The sequence below is a fragment of the Meleagris gallopavo genome, chromosome Z (genome assembly GCF_905368555.1).
Source record: "Meleagris gallopavo chromosome Z, MGAL_WU_HG_1.1, whole genome shotgun sequence".
NCBI lineage: Eukaryota > Metazoa > Chordata > Aves > Galliformes > Phasianidae > Meleagris > Meleagris gallopavo.
Window position 1 is genome coordinate 50,877,430 of NC_139435.1, and position 25,467 is coordinate 50,902,896.

The 25,467-nt window shown below is 36.4% G+C and overlaps 1 protein-coding gene across 9 annotated transcripts in view; it reads right to left on the reverse strand.

The window, feature by feature from the left end:
• MCTP1 (multiple C2 and transmembrane domain containing 1) overlaps positions 1-25,467 on the reverse strand; it is a 257,514-nt gene that overhangs the window by 136,290 nt on the left and 95,757 nt on the right. For 8 of the 9 annotated variants that reach the window (XM_085212694.1, XM_085212695.1, XM_085212691.1 and 5 more), the window contains exons 3-6: positions 13,431-13,573; positions 11,629-11,708; positions 10,939-11,047; positions 4,319-4,357 (exon numbers count right to left, since the gene is read on the reverse strand). In XM_085212694.1, the coding sequence (XP_085068820.1) occupies positions 4,319-4,357; positions 10,939-11,047; positions 11,629-11,708; positions 13,431-13,573 (371 nt within the window). The remainder of the gene's footprint in view (positions 1-4,318; positions 4,358-10,938; positions 11,048-11,628; positions 11,709-13,430; positions 13,574-25,467) is intronic. The other variant, XM_085212692.1, reaches the window with a different exon arrangement.

Sequence of the window (25,467 nt, forward strand, 5' to 3'; positions counted from 1 at the left end):
CACATGGATAAATTCCACCTCAAGGATTCTGTGATGAAAATATTTCCAGCAATTAGCACCGTCCATCTCAATGCCAGAGACTGTGTTCACTGTCAGTAATGAATTATGTTTCTAGCCAGTTTGGTCTCTTCCGTGCTCCTGTTACACCTAGATCACAACAACAGTGTTTTACCAAAAATACTTCTGGCATTCAGAAAGTTTAGAAAGCAAGAGAGAAGGAGATTTGTTTCCCTTAACCCAAAGAACAAGTGCAATCAGTAAAGGCTGTATTGTCAGAATTGAAGTAAAAGAAAGAAAACAAAGTGAGTGCTTCATGGGTGGGAGAAACCTGTGACGAAGCACACAAAGCTAAGTGGCAGAGGAAGGAACTTTACTTAAAATAAATTTCTGAGGAGAAACCACAAAAGCCCAGAAGATCAGCAATAGACAGAGAGACAAGTCTATATCTTTACCAGAAGAATTAACGTGAAAAGGAAAACCTGCCCTAAGGAAAACTGTGTGGTGGACACTGAGTGCCAAGAAGGCCAGAGAAGGTCAGATTCCATACTCACAGAGGAAAGCCCAAGTGCAGAGATTAAAGCTTTTCATTTTTTTATCTTTAGAGAAAGCTAGTGGAAACTAAAAAAAAACTTGCTCTATTTATTTTAAACAGATTACTCAAAATATTCAGACCCTACAAATATTTTATCTTCTAATGCATAAAGTATCTAACAAATTGAACTGTAAAACACAGGAACTGAGGCATGGAAGTACGTGCTTATGGAGCAAACATTTGGATCACAGGAACATGCATGGAACACTAAATAATGTATCTGCATCTTTACTTGAGGAGTAATGAATCTTAGCATAGAATTAGTTTAGAATTACAGTAATTGCTTTGGTAGAAGTGGAGGTAGTTGCTCTCCCAGATCAGTCAGCAGAAGCCATACCTGTGAATCTGTAACCCCTGACCAGCTGTTTGCCTTACGGCAACATCAAGTTGCAGATGAAGTAAAACAACTAGCTGAAAACAGAGCGCAAATTCTAACTTCCAAGCTAAAAGACAGTTTGTCTGCTTGGTTTTTAAAACAGGCCATCGGGAGTTTCTCTTTGCTGATGACAGGAAATTTTACTTTCCACTGGATGCAAATGCTCTGACTTCAAAACTGTTCAAATTGCATTTTTTGCTAGATGCAGTGAAAGATGAGTATTCCCTCTAGCTTCCACGAGTTTTGATCGAGTATGTCTGCCATAAAGCAAACATGACAGGGAAAAGTTCTAAAAAAACAACCAACATCAATTACAAAACCACCACAAAACCAAAAACACAAAAATAAATTTTCAGTGATATTACTAACAAATGTTTATAACACTACTCTGGTTGAAAGCTGTCATTTACCTAGAAAATAAATAAAATATACAAATGCATTTACCCACGTATTTCATGAGACCCTAAATTCATCTTTTGTGCGTATAGAGGAAGCAATAACTGAAGAAGAGATTCAGAATTTGGCCAAAGTATTTCTGTGAAAGGATATGACACAATATCACAATACTATCTCACACATGAGACTAGTTACCATTCTTTTTCATACATTGCTCAGACTACATGGAACTACATGAAAATCATGTTGCTCACGAACATAATAATGCCATACACAACTGCATTTGTTACATCTTAACTTCAATCTATGAATGCTACAGAAAATGTACATTTCAAGCCCACGGGTGCAGAAATTAATGTATTCTGCGTAATTCATAAAATCAGGCTAATTTCCTGGAAGCGTCACTGTAAAGAGTTCAGAAATAAAAGAAAAGCTTTCAAAAATTTTATAACTCTAAAAATTTTAATAGTTTTTTTCTCAGCTTTCATTAATGTAAGATGAATATTTCTTGAAGAATGGTCTCAAATTGAGCATTTTCTTTTTTATCTAGAAGTATTAAGTACTAATACTGGCACAGCTGCCCAGAGAAGCTGTGGTGCCCCCATCTCTGAGGCACTCAATACCAGGTTGGATTGGGCCCTAGGCAGCCTCAGGTGGTGGGGAGCAGCCCTGCAAAGCCCACAGGGTGGGCTTTGAACTGAACTCATTCTATGATGCTATGTTTCATTTGACTATTCTATTTCTCAACATTGTTTCTAAATCTGCTTACAGTGTCTCAGTCTTAGGCAACACACACCCCAGAGAAGACCATTTTCGGAGAGATTTGTTAGTAACTGATGTTTGAGTTTTTTTTGTTTATTTTTACAACAGGGCAAGGATCTCAAATTTTGTAAGAGTCCCACAGGACAAATGAGACTAAAATCAAACTGCAATTAGATGCATTTTATCACAGTTCAGTGGCTTAACTGAGAGACTTCTGTTTATAAATCATGAGAATTACAGTGCATATTATGTACGTAAGTGCATACAATGTATAGAAGTTAAAAATCCAGGTGAAACTATTACTTTAGCTAAGATAAATGTAGAAAAATTCAGTATTTATATTCATGCATTTGCTATTTGCAAAATCTTTTCATATACTCCTTTTCAAGTATGGTGGGCCACTGAATTAAGTCAGATGAATGTAACAAAGGTAAATACATGTAAATAATTCAGTTTAACAGCTCTGAAGAATTCCCAGCTACTATGATGTACCATTTATTCTGGATGATCAAGCTCACAGTTGTGTCAAACCAAAAAGAAATTTGGGACAGTTTTTTCATGAAGTGATTTCATAGAATCATTCGAACTGGAAGTGACTTTTTTAAAGCTCACCTAATCCATTTCCCTGCAATGAACAGTGATGCCTACAGCTCGATCATGAATGTCACCAGGAATGGGGCACCCACCAGCTCTCTGGGTAACCTGTGCCAGTGCCTCACCATCCAGACTGTAAAAACTTTCTTCCTTATGTCCAATCTAAATCTCCTCTGTTTTAGTTTGAACACACTTCCCCTTGTCCTGTCACCACAGACCCTGCTAAAGAGTCTGTCCCATTCTTTCCTACAGCCCCCCTTCAGGTACTGAAAGGCTGCTGTCAGGTCTCCCGAGAGCCTTCCCTTCTCCAGGCTAAATTTCATAAACCCTTCCACCATATTCAGTACATCAAGGGTTAACACACTGATGGCAAGATGCAATATAGCTGTGCCATTAGCCAACCTCATAGCTGTAGCAGAAGTTTGAGCAACTCACGTGTTTCGGAAGAAGTTACATGAATCATACAAGGATCAAAACATTACACAACTCCTCCCCACCAACTCTCTGTCTTACAGATTTCAAAAAAGAAACAGATCCTATGTCCTATGTCATAGAATTAAAATGTGTGAAAACTCAATTCAGTGCCCAAGAATTATAAAACCTGACATTTTAATTTAATATGTTAGAAATATCATGCAAATGTACCTCGTTTATCAATAATCTTGTATTTAAATTTAAAAATCAGTATGCTAGAATAGGAAATAGCTTGTATTAAATTGCTCCACATAGTTATTTCTTCTCATTTTAACACCTCCACATGAAAATGTTTCAAACAAATAAATAAATAAATTTGCCATTTCAGCTGAAGTCCTTCAGATATTTAAAAACAATCTTTAATTATAAAAACAGTAAGAAACCTTAAAACTCAAAAGCAGCATAGCAGCATTAAATAACAGTGGCCAGAAAATTGACCTGGAATTACACACTTTTAATTATCTTTCTGGAAACACATACAGGAAAAAAGCAAGAATTAACTGTAGTCTACTACTGTGCATGTCCCAGCCTTTTCCCAGTGAAAAAGAACATACATAGCCTACTTTTTCTCATAAAAATGACTTCTAGAAATAGGAAAGTCTATGTAAAGAGCTATACAAAGTGGATACTGAGAATGATTCTCTGCTCTTGGAAAACCTCACTATTCCCATGAATTTTATGATCAAGAAGGTCTATCTCCGAGAAGCATCACCCAGAAATCTTTCACACAAGAATTCTAGACAGTAACAGTAGTAAGTAACAGGAAAATTAAAGTTACCCTTTGGCATGAATTGCTTTTTAACATCAGCAAGTTTTACAGAAATTGATTATACATGAGATATTAAAACTGCCAAAAAAAGAGTAAGACACCTTTAGCAATTATTACCTGACACTAGGTAACATCAAGATAGGTTGAAATGCTACAACAAACTTGAATGGTGTAATTACATTAAAAGCTCTGGTGTTTCATGATTTGGGTTTGACAAAAGATGAACAGTTTCATTAAAACACAATTGGAAAGACAATAAATCTTGTGCCACAAGATTTCAGTCCAAGAGGCAGGTTTGGTAAAACATTAAAGTTCTTCTACAAGAAATGCCAGAAGACCACATGCTAAAAGTTACCTTACTTGATCTTTTCCAACTCTTCCTCATTAGCATTGTCTGAAAATAAAATAGAGCATTTTAATTACCTTTTCTCTGAAATGCAGAAAAGGAGGCCAGCTGTCTCCAATGGGACAATCCACATATAATGACCATTATCACTGAAGCAGCAACACATAGTCTGCAGCAACAACTACACAAGACTGAAATAAATCCAGACAACTAGCAGCACTGTTCAGACCAAGGCATAATTCTCTGGGTGCTTTGAACTTCTCATTATTGGAGACAATGCATTACATGAAAAATGATTAAAAAAAATAAATAAATAGATAAGCAAAGGAAAAAAAACAACAAACAGCTGCCATTATTTACCCTGACATCAATTTTGACTGGTCCTGGAACTTGTTTTTTTAATATTAATATATTCCAATTCTTTAGAATACTACTGTCTAGCTGAAAGCTGCAGCTGCATAAAGATAAATCCTACATAAGGATTCTTGGGCAACATACAACTATTACAAAATCTTTAAGATTGCTATTGCTGCTTAATTTCATGGCAGTAAAAAAAATAGGTCAGGTGTTTGATAATTACATGCATGAGCTAAAATAAAATATATAGACTAGAAATAAAATCCAGATTTTGACTCAAAAAACCCACCACCAACAACAAAAATACAATAATCAAAACCATGTAGCCATATCCCACTACATAAATAATCTGTGAAACTTTGGTTTGCTAGAGACAGTGCTTTAACATGCTGGGAGGCAGTGCCCAGAGACACATATTCTTAATTGGTAAATAAAATTGCTCAAGATGGGTGTGGACATCTGACCTGTGAGCATAAATGTTGCTTAAAGCAGTTCTGTGGAAATACTGAGAAATTAATCTGTGCAATTTAACATTTCTCATTCTATGTTTTCACTATGCAGGAATAATTCAAAGGCCATTAATTCTTTTGAAGCTTTCTTCAGTAATATATATATATATGTGTAACTGAAGAATATATAATATATATATATACACACACACATATATAGACTCTATATAAACTATGTATGTGTGTGTGTGTATATATATATAAACTACAGCAAAAATACTTCTTTTCCAGACTGAAATAAATTTTGAAATGCTAGCACTCTGCTTGGTAAAATTATTGTGCGGGGAAAGAAACAACACTGTGAATTTCCTTCTTTTAAAATATCCATAATTTTGTTTAAAAAATTAGGTGCAGCTTGTTGGGAGGCAAACAACACCTGGCTGGTGAGGAAAACTTTTAAGTTGCTATGGACAGATAAAACTTAACAGCTTTGGCATTATGTAAGTGACACCATAGTGCTGGTAAATATGCATAGATATTTGAACTTTAAAAAAGCTGCAGAAAGCCACTTGCCCCATTTTTATGGACAGTTAAGAGAGACATTTGGGAACCAAGCAGCTAAAGGCCATGGCACTTCATGGATAAGAGCACTGCCACTGCTTCATCCTGAACATTTGCACGTACAGTACAGCCTTAGATATGAACCAGGCTGGGATTGGGAAGACAATCTAGCCCAATCATCTCAATATAACACTATTTTAGCTTCAAGCAGTTAAATTCCTGTAGTATCTACAGAAACATACCACTTCTTGTTGAGTGCACTGACACTGTAACCAGCTGTCGCAAGATAAGCTACACCCTTAGAAGTCAACAAAGCAAACAGCATAGGGCAAACTGTGATGGATTAACCACACAGAACTGCTTCATATGAAAACATTCCATGCCTCAGTTTGCTGCTGTCCTTCTTTTTTTTTTTTTTCTGTGACAGTATTACACCTTTGACAAAATTAAAAAGTAACATATGAGCTTGCACTATATGATTTAGGACAGCAAGCAAATTGATGGCATGGTAATGTTATCAGTGTTTTTACTGATAAAAAAAGCAAAAAGTATTTAGTATCACTAGGGATTAATTATCTAAGAAAAAACAATGCCGTAATTTTAATCTCAGATCCAAGTAACACTCACATGTTTCCTTTTTTTTTTTTTTTTTCATTTTCTATGCTACTCAAGCCATTGGTTGCTGTACAGTAGTAATGACTAAACCCTACAGCCCCCAAGGCTACTGATATGATCAGCCACCGACTTTCAATTCCCTGTAGCCAGGACCTGACTTTAAGACATAGTTTAGGAAGGACTGTTCTCAAGACTAAATGGGAGACATGCAGCTCCAACAAATTCACAGTCACTGTGCAAGATCTGTAGTGATGGAATCTGCACACTCAGCTCTGCTAGCAAAAGAGCCAGAAACACTCACATGCACTATACGGCACCGATGGTTAGAACACTGAGCATGAAATCTGCATACATCATACACGTTTTTAATTGGCATGCATACAACCACAAATGATGCACGGGCATGCATAAAGTAGATGTATTCAAAGATTAGTATTAAAGGAATATCACTGGAATTACAGAAACAAAATAAGCTTCATTGGAACATGTCTAAGAAAAAATGTAAATCATTACCGACTTTTTAAATTTACATTCTTTACAATGAGAAATTAAGGAAAAAAACATTTTTTACAAGTTAAAAGCATTTTTTTTTAATTGGAGAGCTCAAGTTTGAACATGTTTTTATATACACATACTTTTCAAATACTTTTATATTTTGTCTTCTTTGCTTACACTAGATAAAACAACTACCTGTTCTATCAAAGCAAAATAACTGAAACAACTATACAGACCTAACACAATGAAAATGCAAACGAATTATTGAAAACAATGTTCCTGCAACTCAGTTTTTTAATTAAAAAAAAAAAAAAATCGCTTTTCACAAATACTAAAAACATTCTTAGTTCTCAAATATATACCAATAGTTCACTCATCAGTTTTGATTCACAATTTAAGAATGCTCATAAACCAGAATAAATCTGACTTTTCATTTTAACAGTACACAAAAGAATAGACCATGTTAATGTAAATTGTTTGAATGGTTTGATTATTGTTTAAGAAGTTAACATTTTTATGCTGTTAGAAAAAGCAGCAGGTCACAAAAGGCAATGATCCATTCAAGATTTGCTAGAAATGTTCATTATCCGTCTATATATATAAATTATTGTAGTCTACTTCTGCATTCTCGTCCCAAGAAAATATACTATAAAAATCAAATAGTAGGTTCTTATTCATGAAACTAGCATTCAGAATCTCCATTAAATTGAAACAGTGTCTAATATTCTTCCCCTGGAAGCAGACTGTCAACTACTTAAGCTTTTTTTCTCACAGTATACCATGACAGAGATAAATCATCATCTCTTCCAATTTATAATATAATTTTATGTAGCTAAATGCACATATGGAAACATTAGTGCTCTGAATTTTTATTTGCATACAGGGATGTAATTTGTCTTTGTCTTAGGAAAAGGGAGCTTTTAGCTATACATTGTAAAGAATATCGTATTAATCTGTGCACTGAAAATTTGCAGTTATCAGAATTCCTTTCCAAAAGAAGGAGTAGAATTTTCATGTGTGGACAATATCTTTTTCACATCTCTTTACACATCTCAAGGCTTCACAAAAGATAATCCCATCCAAAACCAAAATCAACTATTATTCTTCAACAGTGACTGTTTCTTTTAAAAATCACTAGTAATAATATCTCTCTCTCTTGCAGACAGGAAGCAATACACAATAAGACTCCCAATTTTCTACCACCAGTCCACTGAACTTCCAACTGAAATATCTTATCAACCAGTGCAGGTGCTGAAAGTGTAAATATACCCTATTCATCATGACAGGATGGATCTTATAGCCTATGTATATGATACAACTCTGGTATGCTGATAAAATACTATGCTAGAAAGAATTCTGTCTATCCTCTATCTAGACACAGATATTGTCCATAGATTCATCTTTTATTTACACTTGTATATCTGACTTCCAAAATACTCTCAGCTGCTCTATTTCAGGTAGATGAACTATCTTTTTGGAAAGTCTAATCTGTATATAAAAATTACCTAACATCAAAACAGCAAATTTCATTCAAATGGCTGAGGTATGGACTATGATTATTATTACAGAGCTTTCAAAATACAGGATCAGACACAATGCTACTTTTATGCTATAGCTGTATGAAAAGCTAACACACATTTTGTTGAGGCTATTCTTTCTTTCTCTTCCTATACAGTCTTAAGTATTTGTAATTTAAGTAGATGGAACATAAAGTATATGAAATTTAACTGCTAGCTGTTAATCTGTGAATTCTTCAGCTTCATGATTTAACTACTGCATACCATTTACGTAATGTTAAACTGCTTGCACATTTTGTCAAGAAGTGAAAAAAAATTATTCAGATGACAATACACTTCTGAAAAACATTATATAGGGATATAAAATCAATATAATTTAAGAAAATCAGTAATGACTTAGAAAAAAAGTATATATGGTATGAAAACATGCTTTCTATGCAGCAGTCATTAAAGTTGATATAAAGGGCCTCACTTTTTTTTAATCTACATATTTTCAACAGGTACTATCTGAATTGTTACCTGCGTGGAGATAAACAGAAGGGAAGCAGTAATCATTCAAACAGAACGCTGCAAAGGATCTGCTTTAATTGCACAGTGCATATTTCCAGAACAGACAAGAATTTGCCTTTATCCACTAGCATAACACTTGATAATTTGTTGACCTCAACAACAAATAATTCAATAAAAATTGTCCTAATTAATAGAAGATATTTGAAAACAATCAAGGATGACAGTTTGTATATGTGATATTTTGTAATTTGTCTACTCCCTAAACGGTAAGTAAAATTTAACAAATAAGCACGTATGGTAACCAAGTAAAAGATAATTGTGCCTCTAATCATTAAATGCATAACACATTCATATACATCAACACAGTATTAATTTTATAGGTCACCTTCCCTTCAATGTGACACAAATTCTCTAATTTTATTACAGCTTTGATAAGACTGCTCTGAGATTCATATCTTGGGAAGAGTGATTTCCAATAGTAAACAGAAAACTTAAGAATCTTCGGCGTTTTCAGAATAAAAGTCTGTACAAGAACAGGTTGAATAAAAAGAAAAATTAGTCCTTCTGCTTAACTAAGAGAATAAAGTTATTAAATAGCAAAGTAATAATGAAATGTCTAATAGCACAAATCCAATTCTTTCTATCACTACTACGAGCTGGATATGAAGAGCTACTATTTGGGAAGTCTGTGGCAAATTCAGTTACTAATTCCTTGAAAAAATGCCCATAAGAAAGACACATTACAGTGTCTTAATTTCACTTTTTCAACTGTGATTTTCTTGAGTTCCCTTTGTATAGTACATAATACTTTTCCTTAATGTTGAATGGCACAGTAACCTTTTCTATCTGTATCGTGAAAAATGGAAACAAACTTACTTCTACTGCCCACTTACTGGTTTCTCACATAAAAACACATTTCTTTCTGTGCTGCACAATCTAGGATTATGGCACAATAATGCTAAAGTCACTTGTAACAACAGAGCTGTTACCAGCAGACTTAGAAAAGTGGGTTTTACCTAGAGACACACTTGTGTTGCAAATTTGCAAGGCTCTGCTCTGAGTTGCCACTGCAAAGGTACCACTTCAAAAAAAAAACCACACAATTTAAATAAACTTCCTGTAAATTATAACCACTTGCCATTATTTTGCTAAGTTCTAAGAGAATGTTGTAAAGGAAACAATAGTTCAGAGATCTGTTTTCAAAACCCTTCATCTTTGTCATACCAATTAGCAAACAACTAGTTCCTATTACTGAGTTACTCTCTAGAGCTCAAAGAAAAGTGGAAAAAGAATATCACAAGCCACCAATATTTGTTAGGTATATAGCAGACACAGCAGTGTCCTTTTTCTTCACAGAATCATACACACTCTTACAAATATAAACTTGATCATACCCCTGTTTATAGAACAGATAATGAATGCAAATGGAAGATCTCACCAAATTCTTTTTTTCACCTCCTGATAAAGGAGTTTACATTATTTTGCCACCTCTGAGCAAGATTTCATGTCTCATATTTCTACTGCAAAAGGACTATTACAAAACAAGTCAAAACTCAACCTGTAAAATTGCAGACAGAAGTTGTCAAAATAACAGGATTCATATTTAAAACAACAAAACATTTTCACTAGCACTTACGTAACTTAAAAAACTGAGATTGATGAAGGAATTGCAATAAATGCAGAAAAAGACTATTTTTCTATTGAAAACTCTCAATGAAACTTAAAACTATCATACTAAAAGCCAAAAATCAAGAATACTACTCTTCCTCAAGTTTCTTTCTTTTCAGAGTGGAATAGTATTTCAATATTCTTGTCTAGAGGTGGCAGCAGTAGGTTTAAAATTCTCCTCCAGTAGCTTATTGATGTTGTCCTTGTTAATCACCATCATGCCGCTGCAATTGGGTTTGACAACCTGCAGATCACTTATGTTCTATCTGGATAATTCACTACTTTCTCAGAGAGGATCCAACGCAGAAAAAATATGCTTAATAGAAACACTGCTCAACATTATCCTAAGAACTGAAAAAATCAAATTAACCTCATGATAAACAGTTCTCATGCTTTAAGCCATCCAATTGTAGAAAGATAACAGAAGTGATGACATGTATTAAAATCTTAAAATTACCACTTCACGCTGTTGTTCTCTAGGAGCCAACAGAACTGATAACAATATATTTCCCAAATCATGGTCAGGGTAACGAGGGTCCTTCAGGCTCAAGGTAACATCTGCTTGCCTAGGAGACAAAAACATGTGCGTTTGTTTTGATTTCAGGCTCTCAGATAATTACATTTCTGAATCATGACAATTAAAGAAATCTGCATTTATATGAAGCTACTTGAAAATGATGTGACAAAATTAGCTTCTTTATACCTTCAAGTATTTCATTTTAAATAGTCGTAAGTAAACACTAAATACTGTTTCTCCATGTTAAGTACTTACACACACTCAAGTAATTAAACCCACGCTGTAATGGTAATGAATTAAAAAAAGCATAAGATAAATAAACATAAGCAGCAGGTGGTACTACTGTAAATGAAGACAATATAATAACGAGGGTACAATATAAAAACAGGAATAAAGTGAATATAAAAGTTATCTTTTTATAGATGCTTCAATAAATGTTCTGTATGATAAGTTAGTATACTTACTAATGTTCGTATTACAGTAATTCCCTGAAACTAAGTGCATTTCCTCTGCCAGTTTTATATGAGGTAGGTTTGCATTATTATTTTTCAGCATTACATTCTATTTGCAGCTCCACAAACATGCAATTAGCACCTAAGGAGTTACTCCATAGACTTATTTGTGCCATACCTGTTTAATTCTAATGATTCAAGATTCAAAAACGCTGAACCAATAAAGTCATCTTGAAGCCCGAAGTCATAATCAAAAACCTAAGATGCACAGGGGATACAAACATTTTTCAGCATTAGAAATCTTTTTTTGAAATACTCGTGCTTCATTTTCTTGAAAACACTTTTCTGGACTTAAGCCACATGTTTCTTAGTCAGACAAGGAGTAACTGAAACTATCAATACGCTTTTTAGACACATAATTTTGAAACTGCTTATTTAGAAGTTGGAATGCATAATGTAAGGACACAATGGTATACCAGTACCAGACTGCGCATGTGAACAAACTCAGTATTTTTATAAATACAGACACTAGAAAAGGAAGAGCAAAAGGAAAATTAAAGCAAGGAGAATCACTAACTTACTAGACATGAATTAACACCCTTAGAAATCTTATATAATACAAGTGGGAGTGATATGATTGTAAAAAGTGGGTTATAAACAGCACTTGCATCAATATGAGATATGATCAAATTCTATCAGTCCGGGTTTTGGAGGTTTTTAGGTTTTAGAAATACTGTAAGACAATGACTTAATACATCTGTAAGGTATCAGTACACTTCTTCCTCACTATGAGGATGCAGCCTGCTAACTTGCTGTCTAAAAAACAATGCACCTGGACAAGTTTATTGAAATTCAGAAAAGAATCTGTGGCTAATGTGGTGTCAATGGATTGAGGTTAGGCCTTCTCAAATCAGAATGAAGAAAAATAAATTATTAAGGAATGTCTTTTGGAAGGAAATGTACAAAAAAGACGGACGGTAAAAAGGAAAGATAACACATAACTACGCAAGCCAAAAATAGGAAACTGTCATCAAAATCAAACTTCCTAGTTAAGTTACATTTCCTTGTCAAATACTGTCATGACAATTTCTGAGATCTGAAGAGATCTTTCGCTCTAAAGAAAGAGAGACACTTGTTAGTAGTAATTGGAACATTTAATGGAGAAGTAACAGGACTGGACTCAAGGCCTTTGATTTTGATGCATATACTTCTACTATTGCATTACAAAAAACCTTTTTTTAAAAAAGTTTTTAAGAAGTTAAAGCTGTTCATCTTCTACAGATACCTTAATACAGACAGGGTTTAGACAGAAATAATGTTACCAAAATCTTATACTCCAGTGGCTACAAGCATGAAGAACTGAATACAGAAGTATTTGTGTCTAAATCGATCATATGCATTGATCTACACGAGTGGATACTGTCATATTTTATCTCTCTTGTTTTCACTGTAGCGTGAAAGAAAAATAAATGATAAAATCTCAGTTCTTCTTGCAAAACGGAATTGTTTTTTCTCTCCACAAATTACCAAAATGAAAACATCCAGTGGACACACTCAGCTGATTTAGTATACCTCAGCCAGGACTTAGTAAGCCACAAACAGGAATATTTAGATGTTGTGTTCATAGGACAAATCTGCAAAGAAGGACATTATACCTGTCAGTATATCCTTCCTAGAAAAAACAAAATACATATTCCTATTCCCTTGTCACCTTATGGTAGGGTTGCTATTTGACCTAAATCAAAACAGGTAGCTAGCTTTCTTTTAAGTGTCCCCTTTTGAATCTGCTTCTTTCTGCTACAGAGCCCAGCATGTGTTCATTCCTTATGTATTCCTAAGAGTAATAAGGGCAGAAAATGACCAGTGTAGAATTATAATTCACTTCAAGCTTTTTTAATAATATACTTTGCATTTAAAAACATAAATTCTGTCAATAACTCTTTGGCTGTAATTTGTCTGACAAATAATATACTGTCTCACCTTTATATATAAGCGTTCTCTTGGGTTATCTATAAGAATGCAAGCTTTTTCTTCCCATACAGGATTGAGATTCTTGTGTATTGTTTTACTCCTAAACACTTCTTTTCCTCCAAGTTTGAACTTGACGTATGGATCACTGGTTCCTGTAGATGAAATGTACGTTGTTAATTATGTCCTTTTAATCCAGTTCGGCTATTAACATAGTTTGTATTGATAATTATATTAAAAGCATTAGCTTGATTACTTTTTTATTGTCACAATCTAATTCTACAGTGCCAGTAGTCAGCTAATTTGTAATACTGATAATGAGAGGGTGCTTGCATTACCTTCTGTCGTCTGCAATCCAAACTCAAAGTCACACATGAAATGGCAGTTGTTCCAGTGTAGCTTTTGGTTAAAAAAATCATGACCATATTAAGACTGGGATTTCATCTTAATGCAATCACAAAAATTAGGTAACAAAATAGATTTCTGTTATATACTTATCTAATTATATGATGTCTTTAAAAATGCTTGGGCAGATGTTAGGAACAAATTCTGGCTCCACTGGCATCACAAGTAACACTTCATTGACTTTATAGTGTCCATTGACAGTATTGTGATTGTCTTTCATGACAGTCAAGATGAACAAATTAAATCCAATGTCAGTTCACAAAGTTCAGATAAGTCACATAATTGCAGATGTGCACAGCCTTAAGCTCCCTGATACATCTGGGGAACGGTTAACAATGAGCAAACAGGTAACTCCGAAGAGAATTTGGAAAAGTGAAATAAAGATGTTCAAAATCTAATCACTAGAGATTGGATGAGATGTGGGTGTAAAGTGTCAGAACAGATGAGTCAGAAAGACTGCACAAGTGGGATTTGTTAAGACCACAGAGATGCCCCTTGATGAGGGCTGAAGGAGAAACTGCAGTCCTTTTGTTTGCCCTATCAGGCTTTTCAGGAAGCAGCTGGTAAATAGTGTGTGGGTGGATCCGGACCAGAAACATGACTGATGTGCAGCTGGGTGTGGTCTTGCTTCAAGTTAACCACACAGTTAGAAGACACACAAGCTGCGCGAGCTACAGTCTAAGTGGAAGACTGACCTTGACAGCAGGTTGAAGAAAGTTTTATTACTAAAAATAGTAAATAGTAAAATCTTTAAAATAAATAAAAAAGTTTGAAAATTCAAACTAATTACCTTCCCTAAAATGCCAATAGGTAAGATTTTCCTGTCATGTAAGTGAAAAACATTTTAATGAAAAATATTCAATGGAGTTCAATCTCATAATTCTGTCATCTGTTTCTCAAATTCACGTTTGTGTTTAAATCCATAAAGAAAAGGATTGGTTATCTTTTATTAAAGTGCCCCGTGCTCTTCTGAACATGAAGACTGGCTTGACTAAAGCTCTTTGCACTATTTCATGTAGCCGCTAGATGTCAGGACTGTTTAGCTAAAAAAGAAATTGGGAAAGAGGGATCTCAGGTGAGACAGTTATGGTCACTCTATTTTATCATTACTAGGGCAGAATTTCAGCGGCATAAAAGTTTAATCTAGCACAATTAGCCTGAGGGTTTTCGTGTTTGAATTCATACTGTGAAAGCTGGAAAATACTTTGAACATGGACACCAAAAAATCAACAAGAGCTGTATGAATATCTCCCACATGCCATAATTCTCAGAGATCTTCCTCACTGCTGCCCTGAGTTGCAGCTTTAGGCAGTATGTCTTGTTCTGCAAATTTCATAAGACTCCCTTGAAATCTGAAATGGATTTAAAACACTGTTGTGTCAGAAACACTTAATGATATTTTAGGAGCCAAATGTCGAACAGTTTAATATTAATTCACTTCTGTGTGTCAAATTTAGTAGTGAAGTATGTCAAGCATTACTTATAGTATATTGCAAAACCTCAGGGTTTGTATATCTATGCCATGGATGCTTGAAACTTGATTTGACAATTCTCCACTTTAAAGCCAACAACTCATTAGATCCATTTAGTTAGAAGTTCCATTACCATCACAGATCTTTTACATTCCTTGAGGAGAGACCATTAGGTATTTTAAAGGTTATATGTAAGAAAGACAAAATTAAAAATAAATAAATCTAATCAGTCATGCAGCCTTTCACTAATACCATGCAGAATTGGGGAAAACCAAAGGGATATCAAAACTTTTTCGGAATACAGCCCTGGGCTTCCTTGTTCAAAAAAGACCGGGACCTTCTAGAAGGCGTCCAGACAGTAAAGGACCTGGAGCGTCTCTTGGATGAGGAAAGGCTGAGTAACCTGGTTCTATTCAGCCTGGGGAAAAGAAGACTGAGACAGGCTCTGATTAATGTTACAAATACCTAAAGGTATTTGTAGAGAAGGGTATATTGTAGATAAAGGGTAGATAAAGAGGGTAGATAACAGCAGGACAAGGGGAAATGGTTTTAAGTGTATTTATAGGATGCACTGAGAATGTCTTTCTATCAGATAGATTTTTATTTTTATTTTTTAATTATTATTGTGGCCAAATCTGCCACTGCTGAATTTTCACTCTTATGGTTTTAAGTTGAGGGAGGGGAGATTTAGGCTGGAAGTCAGGGGGAAGTTTGTTACTATGAGAGTGGTGAGGTGCTGGAACAGGCTGCCCAGAGAGGTCGTGGATGCCCCCGTCCCTGGAGGTGTTCAAGGCCAGACTGGATGGGGCCCTGGGCAGCCTGGTCTGGTGTTAAATGGGGAGGTTGATGGCCCTGCCTGTGGCAGGGGGGTCGGAGATTGATGATCCTTGCGATCCCTTCCAACCTGGGCCATTCTGTGATTCTGTGATAATTATAAGCCTTCACTTATGAGCTTAAAATCTTCAGATAAAGCCACACAGTAAGACAGTGCTGTACTTCAGCAGCTCCTGAAGCACCACTATTGACTATCGCAAAGGCGATAAGGATTCTTTGCACAAGGTGGCAGACTCTCTGTTCCAAGCAAGCATCAACCAAACTGACACATAAACATGCTGTCTCAATGATCTCTAGAGATCCCTTCCAACCCCTACAATTCTGTGATTCTGTGATTAAAGTTGAGCACAGATGCTGTCCATCATCACAAAGATGGTTAGTTGATCCTGTGAAACAAATGCTCCTCCAGCTCCACAGGTCCAACTCACTAACACTTACAGAGCCAAACACTTCTTATGAAGACATCTCCCAGGATGGATTTGCAAGTTTAGGATTTAGATTAGTTCCTGGATGTAAATAATGTAAAGACATCTTGCAGAATAAATATTCAAAATGGTTTTGCAAAAGAATACTAAACTGCTTTCCAGAAGGAACTATAGGAGTGAAAATAAAGAGTGAAAATTCAGCAGTGGCAGATTTGGCCACAATAATAATTAAAAAATAAAAATAAAAATCTATCTGATAGAAAGACATTCTCAGTGCATCCTATAAATACACTTGATTAGCTCCTGAAGCTTTCTAACAGTCTTTTCAAGATATTTGTCTCCTTATCGATCAGTCTGTGTTCCTTAATGAAATCTTATTTAATATAATGGGATAAACTGCTAATCAAAGAAAATTCAGCAACGAACACAGGGCTAGATGGAATCATGGGACCAAATAACTGCTGCAACTGAGAAAGACTGAGGCAAAGGTATGCACATTTCTCTACAGTATTTTTGCATTTGACTCAACGTCACCAAAGTTGAACAACCAGTGTATCTGAAAAAGCTGAGCTGAAGATCCACTGTTAGCATGTGAGAGCCAGACATTGAATGGGGGGGATAAAGGTAAATTTTAAAATCTCACACTACAACCAGAGAACCAATTATGGTAGTTTATAAAGAAAACATTAAAAGAGCACATTCAGCTGCCATTTCATCTATAGATGCTTTAAACTTCATCCAACAAGGAGAAAAAAGAATACATTTTAGAAAAATGGTGAGCCACTAATAAATATTTCTCTCAAACAAGCTAATTAACTGATATAATTAAAATCATTTAACTACAGCACGCATTCATTTTTCCACTTCTGCTTTTCACTTACAGGCCAGAACAACTTTCAGAACAAAACAGAAAGTGACATTCAAGCATAGTCCAGAAAGTACAAGAGATTGTGCCCAAAGCTTCCACTTCCAATACAGATTTTCATCAGTGCAATTTTAAATCTAGTTTCTTTTTCTTTTTTTTCTTTTTTGAGAATATTAATAAAGTGGGAAATACCTGTTTCCTGACCATTGAGAAATCAAGAAATACAATATTATTCTACTCTCCCTACAGCTTCAGTCGTAAAAGAAAAGCAAATAACCAGGTCTTCCTGGTAAGCAGTTAATGACAGTGAGCCATACAGATCTGCATTTAACCAACATAATTTCCACAGCATTGTATTTTCTACAGAGATATTAAGGTTAAGCACTAATGTTAGAAAAGTTTTGATGTCGCCTCCCTCCCTCCCAGTTCCTAATGCAAGTCACAAGACTCTTTTAGATTACAGAACACGGAATCACCAAGACTGGAAAAGACCTCCAAGATCATCCTGTCCAACCGTCCACTTACCACCAATATTTCCCCACTAAAACATTTTCAATAGTACAACATCCAAACATGAGGACTTGCAGTCTCAACCCCTGCTCTCATCGCAACTTCCCAGACATCTGCCGGAAATACAGTATAGGAGAAAGGGAACAGTCCTGGATGTTCCCAGAGTGTGTTGGAGATAACTTCCTGACACAGTGTCACATTGCTGGCTCACAGCTAGCCTGTTGTCCACGAGGACACCCAAGTCCTTATTTGCAGAGCTCCTCTGCACCAGGTGAACCCCCAACCTGTACTGATGCATGCAGTTATTCTTTCCCAAGGTGTAGGACTTCACAGTTGCCCTTGCTGAATTACGATCCTCTCCACTCAGCCCTCCAGCCTGTCCAATCTTGCTAAATGGTAGCAAAGTCTTCTGGTTTGTCAGCCACTCCTCCCAGCTTTGTATCATCACCAAACGTGCTAAGGGCGCACTCTACCACTTCATTCAGGTCATTAATGAATAACGTTGAATGAGACCAGGATCAACACGGCCCCTAGGAAACACCACTAGCTACAGGCCTCCAAATAGACCCTGTGCAGCTAATCACAAACCTCTGAGCTCTGCCATTCAGCCAGTTCTCAATCAACCTCACTATCCACTCATCTATCCCACCTTCATTACAAGAATGCCATGGGGACACATTGCAAAACACCTTTCTGAAGTCAAGGTACATAACATCCACTGCTCTCCCCTTATCTACCTAGCCAGTCATGACATCACAGAAAGCTACCAGGTTGGTCAAGCATGACTTGCCCTCGATGAATCCATGTTGACTACTGCTGATAACCTTCTTCTCTGGAAGAATCAGAAGAATTCATATCCATCTTCTGGAAATGGCATCCAGAACAAGTTGCTCCATCACCTTTCCAGGAACAGAGATGAGGATGACTGGCCTGTAGTTTCCTGGATCTCCCTGGGCATCCTCCCTGCCCTTGTTCAAGACTGGTACTACATTGCCTATCCTCCAATCTTCAGTCACCTCTCCTGTTCTCCAAAACCTTTCAAAGATGACAGACTGGACTGTCAATGACTTCTGCCAGCTCCCTCAGCACATATGGGTGCATCCCATTCGGACATACTGATTTTGGCTAGATATTATCTGATCAGATCCTCCTTGACCAAGGAGAAGTCTTCTGTTCTCCAACCTCTTTTACATCCAGGGTCCAGAATATGGCGCAGTCAAAGTAGTAAAGAATGAAGCAAAGAGTGTGTTTAGTATCTCCACCTTCTCAGCATCTCCTGTTAACAGGACACACACTTCATTCAATAGCAGACCCACATTTTCCCTAGCCCTCCTTTTAATTTTGCCATACTAGAAAAAGACTCTCTTGTTATCCTTTGCCTCCTTTCCCAGATTTAATTCCAAACAGGCCTTAGCCTTCTCCTCACTGCAGCCCCTGACATTTCTATGTTCTTCCCAAGTTGACAGGCCTTTTTTCCACATTTCACTTATCTTCTCCTTGCCTTTGAATTTATCCATTATCTCTTTGCTTACCCATGCAAGTCACCTGCCACCTTTCCCTTATTTATTATTCGTAGGGATTTACTCATTGACTTACTCATTGTACATCTGCACTCATTCAGTGGTAAGAAAAGATGTTTCTAGGTGTATAAACATTTTTCCCCTCTTATAAATATTCATATGTTCTTTGAAAACAAAAGCTGTTCATACAGGAAGGGTACATGATAGACTGCTTTCTTCTTATCTAGAAGCATAATGGTACAGCATTTTTTTGAAACAAACGCAGTGACTACCTGTTGCAATGGTCAGGCTCAGGGAGAAACTGGTAAGGAAGACTGGACCCTCATGTCTGTGTGGAGCAGGACCTTCCCCCTTGCTTCCAAAGTCCCCAGAAACAACAGATACAAAGCTCTGGGAATGGAAAGAGTGTGTGGATTATGGTTTAGACCTCTAAAGGGACAGCCATGCTAAAATGCTCCAACTGAAAACTCAAATCAGAACCAGTGCTGCCAAAAGGCAAAGGGTCTTAATAGTTGGGAACATTGTGTTGAGGGGCACTGAGGCACCAATTGCCTATCTGGATAATCTCTCTAGAGAGCTTCCTGCCAGGGCCCCATATTCAGGACAATAGGATGAGGTTACCTGATGTGAGAGAGCAAGACTATTACAAGTTGGGTCACAATAGGCTACAATTAGGAAATTATAAAATATTAAGAAAGACTTTATGCCCCCTGGAAATACATTGAAGGGATCGGAGCACAGGTAGTGTCCTCAACAGTCCTCCATGATAAAGTCTGGGAAGAGCAGATCAGTTGAATGAACGGCCGTGTGGATAGTGTCACACTCAGGTCTTTGGGTCCTATAATCCAGAACTCTTCTTCAATGGACTAGACATGCTGACATCAGATGGGATGCAAATAACCAGGAGGTTTAAGAATACACTGGGCAGCAAGCTGGCAGGGCTTATCAACAGCACTTTAAACCGTATTTACTGAAGGAAATGGGATCTACTGCTGAGTGACAGAGAAGAGTCAGGGAACACTGTCATTAGGAAGCAGTAGGGAAAAACTTCAAATTATAAGAGGGCTCCTCCAGTAATGTAGCAAGCAATCCAGCTGAAGGGCCTCTACACCAATGCGTATAAGACAGCAAATAAGCAGGAAGAGATGGAAAACATGGCGCTCAGTTAGGAAATTATGACCTAGCAGCTGAAGAAGCTGCGACTGTTCAATCTGGAGAAGAGGAGGCTCAGGGGTGACCTTTTCACTCTCTACAACTACCTGAAAGGAAATTGTAGTGAAGTGGGAGTCAGCCTTCTCTTCCACATAACTAGTAATAAGACTCGAAGGAATGGCCTCAAGATGTGCCAGGGGAGATTCAGGTTGGACATTAGGAAATAATTCTTCTCTGAGAGAGTGGTCAGGTGCTGGAATGGGCTGCCCATGAAAGTGGTGGAGTCACCATCTCTGGAGGTGTTCAGGAAACGTTTAGATGTTGTATTAAGGGCCATGGTTTAGTGGGAAATATTGGTAACGAGTGGACAGTTGGACTGGAGAATCTTAGAGGTCTTTTCCAATCTTGGTGATTCTATGATTCTATGAAACACAGTAGGACAACTCACACAATTGGAATACCACAATTGAGGGCTACATGCTTTTCAGAAAAATTGCCTCATAAGATGTCCAGGAAAATTAAACATATCTCAGTTTAAATTCATGTTTTACATAGCTTTAAGTTATTAAAGCAGGAGAACATGTAGGAAAAATTAAAGAACGTAAAGAGATTAGGTTCTAGGAGAGAAGCACTTTGTCTTACTTACCATTCTGATACAGGTAGTTCTGAAAAGCCCTATTTTTTTTCATACAATTATAACAGAACTATTTAATAATCAGATAACTCTATAGGGATTTTTTTCTAACAATTGCTCTTCGTTTTACTAACATGTACAAGTAAGCTAATCCAAAAACATTCTCAATCAGTAGTCAAGGATAGCCAAGTGATGATAGTAGTGTTAGCTAATATGTACCAGCACAGCTTTTGCAAACAAATTTAAACATCAGTTATGCTCTTTCTCATGCTTTATCATGAGCTTAGTAGAAAATGCACGGAAGAGCAATAGCACCTTAAATGGAAAAAACCTATAGGCTTCATATCCTGGAAAATAAATTTTCAGAGGACAAGAATCCTCTGAACTTATCTCAACTTATGTCATACTACAAGTTTTATCATCTCAAGTTATGGCGACTGCTGCAACATTTCTAATCACTTCTGAGAAATTACACTGCACATTGCATGACTACCTCAGTTTCATTAGAATTCCTTTGAATTTTCTACTCCTGTTCTTCTAAGATGACCTATAATTTAAATGGAAGAAATATGACCTGAAGTTACCTCAGCAAGGTAAATACAAGTATTTATGAGCGTTTAGTGATCTAATAGTTTTTTTAACTGTAAAACTCAACTCCTCAAATGGCCTTTTCTAGAAAAAGCTATCTACTGAGACTGTTCCTCCAAAGACACTAAGGAAAACTTCACTGTTTTCTTTCTATGGCAGTTTCATAGGATTCTAATATATTTTATGTACTATTTCATACACAAGACTTGCAGGAGAGTAAGTTCTGGTCCACACAAATTCATAAAGATGTTACTATTAACTTCAATAGAGGTGGGATTTATTGTCAAAATCAAAAATAAATAATTCTAAGATCCACAATGAAGTAAAATGTACATTAAGACTGCTGTTCCTCATGTTACATTATCATTTAATGGCTTGTAATTTCCAAATCTGCAATGTACTTATTTGGCCAACGGTTAACCTTAAATACAACTTCACCTTCACAGCATATGAATTTGTCCGGTATACTTTCCAAATCCAGGTGCTTAAAAGCAATTGATCAATGTCAGTTTGAAACAAAACTACAAAGTAATTCATAATTTTCCTGAGTACATTTGTATATAACCACTCAGTCATATCAATAAATATTTTTGTATAATCTATGTAACTCTCATACATAAAATTCCACTTGAGGATTTTTAAACTTCTTGCTGTATTAAATAGCATGCTACCCAGAGATGTAGATTCTGGCTCACAGCATTCTGAGGCTCCAAAAACTCAGTATTTTATTTGGATGCCTAACTATCAGGGTTGTGAGGAAGCCGGTAGCCTTCAGGCAGTGGTGTTTGAAAAATGCCATTACCTGCCAGTTTCTGTTCAAGGTGGCACAGAGCCAGCACTGACAGCCTCTGTCAGAGCTAGCCATGAGGAAATTCACAATAACCGTTGTTTTCAGAGGTACTATAACTATTTATTTTGGAACTGTAGAAAATTTCACAGTAAGATCCCATGGTATGGCCAGCTAAGACATATTCTCAAATTACTTAATAACCACAAATTTATTTGAGACATAAAGTAGACTTGGACAGTCCATCTTCATTCTATGATTCTATAATCTTCCTATTGCAAAAGACAGTCCTTTTAAGTCACAGGGAAACTGCATTTAGCAATCTTTTCATAAAACCGCCATGCGGTATCCTCAGATGTTTCCATCATCTCGTGATGGAGTAACAATGGAAAAAAATAAAAACAAGCAGCACAGCTCTGATGTACGTAAATACAAGGGAGGAGAAGAGTTCAGTAGGCTGAAAATGAGTGACTGCCTTATTTTCAACTGCCCATGCAAAGGGGAGAACATGATCTAAAGTTTTCAGTGGGACAGTAGGTAACTGACAACCAGCGAAGAACTCTTACACTACATAAGAATTCCAGATTGTGACAGAAATAGAAAGCCACATGTTTTCTGCCTGGAGACTTAAGAAGTTTGCTGGATAGAAGGGAGCAAGTGCAGTGAGGTACCAGCCAGTGGGAGCAGGTACCACATCAGACAGGTCAGAATCAAGCAGAAGAGTGAACCCATCCTTCAGTGACCTTTGGCACCTTTTGCTCAGAAGGACAAAACTGTACGCAGCATGTGGGGACAGCACCCAGCCCATCTGGGTATTCTGTCCCCGTTTCTCAGATCTGATCTTTCCTTCTTGCCCTTCACTCAACAAAAAAGGCCAATTATTTGCCAGTCACCCTCAGGTATGAGCCTTGGCTGCTGCCAAGCAGCAGGAGGTAAGGCACAAGCAGCTGCTCCTCAGCAATGCCACAGTGCATCCACTGCACAGCTACAACAGTGTCAACGAAGTTAAGGCAGAGCAGAGAGAGAACCGGAAAGTATTTTTCCAGTCTGCATTTTGCACTGGGCACTGCTGGTCTGTATCTGTTGACAGTAAGATGGAAATCCACAACTGCAATTCGCTTCACTGTAGAAAAATAGAGTTTCTAAAAAGAAGCTATTTTACACATTCACATCTCCCAGAGTTCTGAATAAATGCATTTTTAGTTACATTTCTGACTCAGATAAAGAAATGCAACTCCTCTAAAACACTTTAAGATAAATAGTAAAAATAAAAATATATAATTTAAGGGTTTGATAAATGTTTCCAATTAGTAGCACAAAAATACTAATCTCAAATGCCTTCTAAAAGCAATTTGGCTTCAGGCTACCAGTTATATTGTGAGTAGCATTTCTCTGGCTATTGCCCCATGACTGTTTCCCAGATCAGAAGATTCCACTAGCACTACATTACAGTAACCTCCTCATATCACCTCATGTTCCCATCACTCTTGACTATGTAACAGACTAAGTAGTATTTCACAGATTAAAAAAATTTCTCTGAATCATGAAGATGAACAGCTTCTCAATCTGCATTACTGCCCTGCTTGCATTATGTTTTAACCAAGTTAAGAATTGGATTTCAGTGTTCTATAACAGTGAAGCACTGCTCAAACACAAAATACATTTTCTGTAGTCAAATGTATTGTCTTATATAAGTGTGCTTTAAATATTTTGTGGCTGCATAGAATCAGAACTAACTAAAAGGCTTTCTGATTCCTCTTATTTTACTTAACTGTCTCATTGGCACTTACTTTTCTTCCAGATCCTAAAGATGTAAATGGATAAAGAGATATGCAGATAAAAAGCAAACTATTCATCTATATTGTTGCACTATTACAGTTCCTTGACATTTTCCTGATTTCGACTGTCCTCTTTCCTAGTTACCCTCAATTCAATCAGCTAATTTCTGAATGATGGAAAGATTTCATATTGAAAATGAGAGATAAATCAAACTGAAACTCAGTGTTCGCACTGCATACTGCACTAACTGCACGCTACTTCTGGCTTTTTTTTTTTTTTTTTTTTTTTTTTTTTTTTGCCACTTTGGGTACAAGCTTCCATATCAGCCACATAAGAAACAACTATTGTTATAAAGTCTTAGGAAGCCCTACAGAACAATGTTCTGCACAGAGAGACAAGGAGATTTGGTGACGTTAACCAGTTAGAGGCCAAATCTTTCTGCCCTTATACAAGTGCCTCTTCCAAGGAACTCTTCCTGGAAGACTTCACACACAAAATAAGTTGCTTACAATCATCATAAAAGATCTGATAAAAGATTCACAATCAAAATTAATTCTCCTTGTGTTGTTTTGCAAGATCAGGTAAGTCTCCATGTGTTTTGTTACAATTCAACTTGTATCTAGTCTGTTTTTACAACACAAACTGCAAGAATTACTGCAGTCAATCTGTACTGCTTATTGTCCAACTTTGTCTAAAATGGAATTGCAAATCGGCATGCACATTTCTTAGAGAACACAAAGGACAGTGGCTTCCAGGTTCCAGTTAAACAAGAGAAGACTGTGAAGAAAATCTATTCAAAACATTTAAAAGAATATTTTGGATATTGTTCCTTGAACTGGAGAGAATGGTAGAATACCAATGACTAATTCCCTACAATATTTCAGTTTACATCTCAGCATTAATCACTCTTGAAGCAAAAATGGATAAATCACTTTCTCTTTTTCTCTTCTGTTACAAAAATTATACATATTAAAGATAGTGGAAAAAAAAATTGTAAATGCATATTACTGATTGAAAGTGGCTGCATGAAATCTGCATGCAATTCAAAGACAAGTAACAGATCTTTTTTTTTTTTCAA